Raw genomic sequence first — 6,736 nt, forward strand, 5'->3', positions numbered from 1 at the left:
ACGACCTCTAAATTCTTTTGAAAATGGGAAAATTAGGCTAAGGCCCAACCCATGGATAACCCATAATATGAGGCCCTTAATTAAAAGAAGTTTAAATCTAGGCCCAGAGTTATTAAAAAACATCCATACCCTTTTATATATTGTCAAGCCCCAAATTTAACAAAATTTAAATTTAAGCCCAAAATTATTAAATCTAGGCCCAAAATTATTAAAGTATACTGTGAATGTGTATCCATAAGTTACACATGCATATGCCATGTGTATCCAGAAGTTATACATCCTTATGACATGTGTAATGCAAAGTTACATATCAAAAAATAGACATCAAAAAGAACGCATAAAAAAAGTACATGTATTACTTTAATATTCATTTATAATAATTTCTTAGCATGTGTAACTAGAAGTTACACACGCATCTGTCTAGTGTAATTGAGAGTTACATATGCATCTATCTAGTGTAATTGATAGTTACACATGCGTATGATTTGTGTATTCAGCGTCAATTCCAATTCCAGCGAGACCATTTAAGCAATTAGCTTTTATGAAGTTATCTGAAACCTGAAATATAAAAATAAGCAAATCTGCATATTCCAGGAAAAAAATATAGTCAAATACATAAAAGGAGGCAAAAGTTCGTAAACAGGTAAAATCTATGTAACCAGAAGTTACACATACAATCAGCATGTGTAACTAGAGGTTACACATCTAATTAGCATGTGTAACTTCTAGTTATACATATATTTAGCATATGGGTTATGTACTAAACAGTTACACATGCATCACATGTGAATTTTTTTGGCTGTAAAATCTGTTCATTTTAGCATGTGTAGAAAAGAGTTACACGTGCGTCTGACTAGTGTAACTAGAAGTTAAAAATGCATCTTACTACCAAAAAATTCCATCAAAGCATCATACTAACAAGGTTCAAAGACAAGCATACATGTCAGAGCTAAAAACAAGTTTTAAATGACACAGGGTAACTCACCATTAATTATATTATACCGAATGAGGACCTGAAGAAAGACGCATGCAAGTCTCACAAGTTTGTTCTACATATAGTTTTCCTGCAAAGTAATAAGACAAAAAGGTACCATAATATCAGATTAAAATGAAGTATTTGCTCTTCTTGTTAGATGAAATCTCCTGAACTGCAATCACACGACGAAAAAGTTGTTTTTATGGACGGATCCCAATAACAAGGCAACTTAAAAAGGAAAAAAATGCACAACTGGCAAATAAACTGCTTTACTAATTTGCAGGAACTAAGTGAATAAATTACAATTAAGAGATCAGTTGCAATAAGAACTTAAGTAGATGTGTAATACGACTTGTGTAACCGGAAGTTACACATGATACGACTTGTGTAACCGGAAGTTACACATGCATATGGCATGTGTAATCGGAAGTTACACATCCAATTAGATACTGTAACTAGTAGTTACACATTCGGTTAGTATATCCTCGGACATAAACTGAGGATCAACAACAACAACGTATGGCATACTTCAGTATAATAAAAAGAATAGTATCATCAAGTATGAGACTCATGCATGATACCAATCTAAAAGGAAATTCACTAGAAAATTTTAAAAACTTTGCCTAGTACTTCCAGATGCTACTATTGCGTCATTTTTGCACAATTTATCCATGTCCAAATGAAACACATGAATATAGGAGGGACAAGTACCTTAATATGAAGTTGTAAGTACTTGACACAGTCAACGATATCATGCAATTTAGCTTGTATATCCAGCAATTACACATGAAATTTAGCTTGTGCGCGCAGCAGCAAACACACGACAACTAACCTGCAAAAATAAATAAGAAAGAAAACAACCACTAGTAAGCAGCAAACAAATGCAATTCAATGTGAAAAGTTAAGAAGAAGAAATCAACTCAACAAACTTAAGAAGTGCAACGACCATTAGGTTTTAGAGCAAAAGCAAACTGATACAACGTTTAATACCCAGGTTGTAACTAGTTCGGGCATATACGCAAACTAGTAAACTGAACTATGCATCATATCAGGTTTACTCAAGCTTTTACAGATTCAATTATGATGTGTAACTAGCAATTACACATACAATTATCATGTGTAACTAAAATTTACACAACCATTTAACTCCTGAACTTCATTATAGGAATTTTACTTAAGACAATTATAGCTCCTGAACTTGAAGGATCTATGAATGATGTTAAAATTGGTGTAACTCATGTTTTCTTCAGCATCCAGAACTTTCTTTGAACTAAGCCGTAGAAGATAGTTATGTAACATAAAAAAGAATAAGTAAGAAATCTTAAGCGGACAATAATATGTAGAATTATCACACGTAGGACAGTTGACGCCTTGAACTGTATTACAATTTCAGTACGCAGTTGTTTAACATATAATACTCGTTTCATATCTCATATAATCAACTAAAATATTTCTTAAATGATTAGGAACAACAGATGAAGAACATTTATGAGTTCAAACTAGATCGAAATTTGAAAGTACAAGAAACTCAAATCTCGTTTGAGGGGTCACAAAGATTAAGAAGCTCTGAGTTCATAAATAAACTCAAATTATCGATCAAAAATACATATTAAAAGTTAGATCGAACTTTAATTCGAAACCCTAGAAATTTCTCGAAAATTTCAATCTTAAAATAGAGATCAAGATGGAATAGATATAGATTTATATTCTGATCATGTTTTGAATGACGATTTATAGATGAAATCAGATAGATTAGGTTTTCAAAAATTATTAAAAAAATTATTTTTCGAAATCGACTTGAAAATCAACAAATCAGTAATTCAAAATCAAATGAAACGATTATGATACATTAAACTTACCTTTCCCATCAGGATTTGATGATTATATCCTCATTTCCGGTTGTTCTTGACGATTTTCATTAAATTTCTTCATTGATACGCACTGAAAGTTCAAGAGTAAGAGTTGTCGACGTTGTTATTGTCTTTGAGAATTGAATTTCGAAGGAGAAATAGATCTGAATAGAAACCATTTTTACAGAAGAAAATCATCTCGTCTGGAGGAAAGAGAAATAAAAATTGAAAATGAAAATTGATTATGATTTTCCTCTTGTATATATTCAAAAGGGTAGTGTTGTCATTATCAAAATTTGTAATAATTAATTATGGACCAGATCTGAAGAAAAATTGTTTTTTTGGGCCTAGCAATATCATTTTCATAAAGTATGGAGTTGATAGTGAATGATCCATTTAGTGGGGCTTCTATATATTGAACCCATATAGCAGGGGTTGTAGTATTTTTCACTTTGAAAATTAATATTCAACCTTAAGGTTAGTCATTTTTATTTAGGAAGTTAAATTCAGAAATCTAGCTGTATTAGGAAATTTAGTTGTGACAAAGTTAAGGTTATCTCGATCCTGCTATCCCATTGTTTTATTGGAACCCGGCATACGACTCTGGGTGTGGTTTCTTATTTTATTTTATTTTTTGCATATTTGCCAGTCGATTGCTGCATTTTTCTTTTTTTTTGCAAATTTGCCAGTCTATTGTTTCTGTATTTTGCTGGTCAGTCAAATTAGTCGGGAACAACAGCCCAGCAAAGCCTCCTTGAGGTTTGGAATCTTAAGCCCCGCCAAATCAGTAAGCTCACCCAATCTTTATAAAGAACTCCATAATTTAGTGCTTACGTTCTTAACCTGCAATCGCATTATAAAGATTAAAATGCATAAACTAATATGCATCTGTTGCAGCTAATGTACCGTGAATCATTTAGAGGAATGCATCTATTGGAGAACCAAACATCAGAATGAATTTATCTTTTTAATAATTGAAGACCTGTAGTGAATTTTTCTCCAAAGTCCACCTATCATGTTTACGTACTTGCAACTAATGTACGTTGAATTGTTTTTGATGAATGCATCTGCATCGAGAAAATCATGTCATGTGCCTTGTATAATATATATGTATATATATTTACACCTGCTTACCCAAAATCTTCATTTTTTTTGCAGTAACTTTGATTGGAAGCATCCTCATGGTATCTACAACCATCTGCAGTAAAGGTTGGTAGTTTTAAGGTCCTTTTCTTGCATTTCTCTGATAGCTATAATGATTTCCAATCTCTTGATGCTGCTTTGGTTTTTTTTACCTCTGGATTAGAGAGAAAAACGACACCCAAGACTGAAACATTTGATTTGTTATATGAGTGATGCTCCACTATGGTAACCCGACATGCTAAAACCATTCAGATGTGAGAAATTATATGAGTCATTGTGTCAAAAAAATCAGTCATCAGCTGGACATTTAGTGTGAAGACTTATATGATGCCTTACAATCAAACTGGACCAATCAGTACAAAATCTTAGAATGAGGAAGTAAGAAAATGTACCTTTTATTGGATCCAAACACTCTCTTAAAATTGCATACTGGTTTATTGTCACTGAGAACCACGAAAACATGCTGCAACAGATGTACCCGGCTGCAAATTTCCATAGAACTTAAAAACAAATAAAGTAAAGTACGCATCTTAGAAAAGTTGGAGATACCTGGAGTTTATTAAGATAGTTGATTACTCGAAGATCATCCCGTACAACTTCCAACATAATAAGCAAAGTAGTTGGCAACCAATAACTGATAATCCATCTCAATTGTATTTAAAGATACATCAAATCTGTGTATCTTAATGCAATTTTCAGCGAGATATAAGAGACATCTTAAAGAGATTATATTATAGGCTTGCATACCATGAACCACACGAATGACTACGCTCTCAAATTTCACCTGTCCACACAAAATAATGTTAAGCCATCATGTTGCACTTTCAATTTTCAACTGCAATCAGTTTTTTAATAAAACTAAATAAGAACAACTAAACATAGTAGAAACCAAGAAAAAGTAGCAAAACATCAAAATCAATTCCAAAAAAAGAACAAAGAAATCACTTCTGTTTGAGCAATACTATGCACGTTGCATCCGAAAACACAAATATCATAAATTAGACAATGAAGACAGTAAAGAAATGATGAATCCTTACCTACCGGGTAGGAAACCAAACCTATACAGCCCTGCATTGTTGTTGATGCATCGCGGCTTTTTTTTCCCTGTCAGCTGACAGGGTGTAAGTTGCAAGAACTATATAGCCTTGAGATGTTGCAAGATGTTGCAAACACCTTTGAGCACAATTACCCAACCTTAGCCAGGAGGCATGATTGGTTGTACGTGTTACATTAAGTGATCTGGCTATCTATTTACAATGGCGTTGCATATCAGCAATTCATGTAACCTACAATAATAACGCAGTTGGCGGCATCTTTACTTCCTAGCTTAAACTGGGATAGTGTTGAAACACCTAACCACATTTGCTATTGTAGTTGAATTAGATGTATAAAAACTAACCCAATTTAGTTAGGAGTGTTACTGTGTTACTTATATTCTATTTGAGAGAGCGGAATACTTAAGTGATGTTGAATATATATATTCAAGGAAACACTCAAATTCAGTTATAAAATTACTGTAAACACCCACAATGAAAAATATACATTAGAGTGACTGATTCCACATAAAAAGAACCAAGGGGAATTGATGAATTTAATAAAAGTAGATACAAATCATGTGATTCGCATAAAAGAAATTGTGAAACAGGTAGAAGGGATGAATACCTTGTTGGCATTTTTCTAGGAAAGATGCAGGAGGCTTGTTTGGCTATAGATGTGAGAATTAGGCTTGATACTCATTTTTTTTTTCTCTTAATGGCTCGATTAGTAGTTCCAGATCGGTTTCCCTGCGAAGAACTCGAATCTAAAGCAAACCCATATCTCTTGATCATATAACTCATCCATTAATCAACTAAAAAATCTATTGATCATATAACTCATCCATTAATCACCTAAAAATACGGCAGCAAGATCACGTGGTAGATTTATTACAATTCCAAATCGATTTCGCTACAAAGAATTTCAATCCAAAACGAATCCATAACGGCTTTATCAGGCTATCAAGTATTCAGGCCACATACCCTTCTTCCCCGTAAGCTGCCATTGTTGCAGAAAAAGATGCAGAAACAGAGAACTGGGGAGGATGCCAACCAAATTGCGGAGTTTTTATAGGGTTTGAAACGTTGTTGGTACTTTATTCAGACTCGAACTTCTACCACATTCGTTTTCTTATTAAACTCTGTTCTGGAATTTTTGCAGGAAAAAGACATATTACGGAAGCCTACCCAGTTTTACCGGGATCAGGAAGCACAGTTATAATAGGAAACACAACTATAATTGGAAATCCAGCGTTCCTTTCCGGATCGGTTTTAACAAAAAGAAGATAACCGACCGAACATAGTTGTATTAGGAAACGTCCTCTTGTCTTGTCTCCCGATCCGACGCTCAAAAATATCCCTCGCTCAATTTTATATCCATGCCGTGAGATGATAAAATCAAGGGTAGGATTCAACAGGCTAGACAGACACTACTTTTTTTTATAATATAGACTAGGTATCACCCGGTTTACGGCCGGGGTTCAACCTTTTTCGTTTTCGTTTTGTTGTTTGATCGGCTGGTCCGTATTCTACCAAAATCTTTTTTAGTCATTCGCAAAACTAATTAGATTATAACGGTCAAACATCGAGTTTATAAGTTAGTTCGGATTTGCGTCTCTAGTATTTGTGGTTGTGTCAAATTAGTCGGGGCTCACAGCCCCGACCGTGGTCCTTAAACATTCCCTAATGTTTTGTTGGTCGGGGTTGTGACACTTAAATCTCGCACATAAATC

The 6,736-nt window shown here is 33.8% G+C and overlaps 1 protein-coding gene across 4 annotated transcripts; it reads right to left on the reverse strand.

Moving 5' to 3' along the window:
* Positions 1 to 364: 364 nt before the first annotated feature.
* LOC113310562 lies at positions 365 to 6,220 on the reverse strand. 4 transcript variants are annotated; one of them, XR_003341239.1, is made up of 8 exons: positions 5,632 to 6,220; positions 4,362 to 4,753; positions 3,961 to 4,207; positions 3,624 to 3,669; positions 2,836 to 2,917; positions 1,688 to 1,808; positions 986 to 1,064; positions 365 to 558 (listed from the first exon to the last, which is right to left on the reverse strand). XR_003341239.1 is itself a non-coding variant. In XM_026559285.1 (6 exons), the coding sequence occupies exons 2-6, from the start codon at positions 4,429 to 4,431 to the stop codon at positions 3,657 to 3,659; spliced, it is 318 nt and encodes a 105-aa protein (XP_026415070.1). In that variant the 5' UTR covers positions 4,432 to 4,753; positions 5,632 to 6,220; the 3' UTR covers positions 3,160 to 3,656. The 4 variants fall into 4 exon arrangements, 2 of the variants coding, with proteins under 2 accessions (XP_026415070.1, XP_026415061.1); XR_003341229.1 differs by having other exon boundaries at positions 3,961 to 4,753; XM_026559285.1 differs by lacking the exons at positions 365 to 558; positions 986 to 1,064; positions 1,688 to 1,808; positions 2,836 to 2,917 and adding an exon at positions 3,809 to 3,893 and having other exon boundaries at positions 3,160 to 3,669; positions 3,961 to 4,024; positions 4,122 to 4,207.
* Positions 6,221 to 6,736: the final 516 nt, after the last annotated feature.

The sequence above is a fragment of the Papaver somniferum genome, chromosome 1 (genome assembly GCF_003573695.1).
Source record: "Papaver somniferum cultivar HN1 chromosome 1, ASM357369v1, whole genome shotgun sequence".
NCBI classification, from domain to species: Eukaryota; Viridiplantae; Streptophyta; class Magnoliopsida; order Ranunculales; family Papaveraceae; genus Papaver; species Papaver somniferum.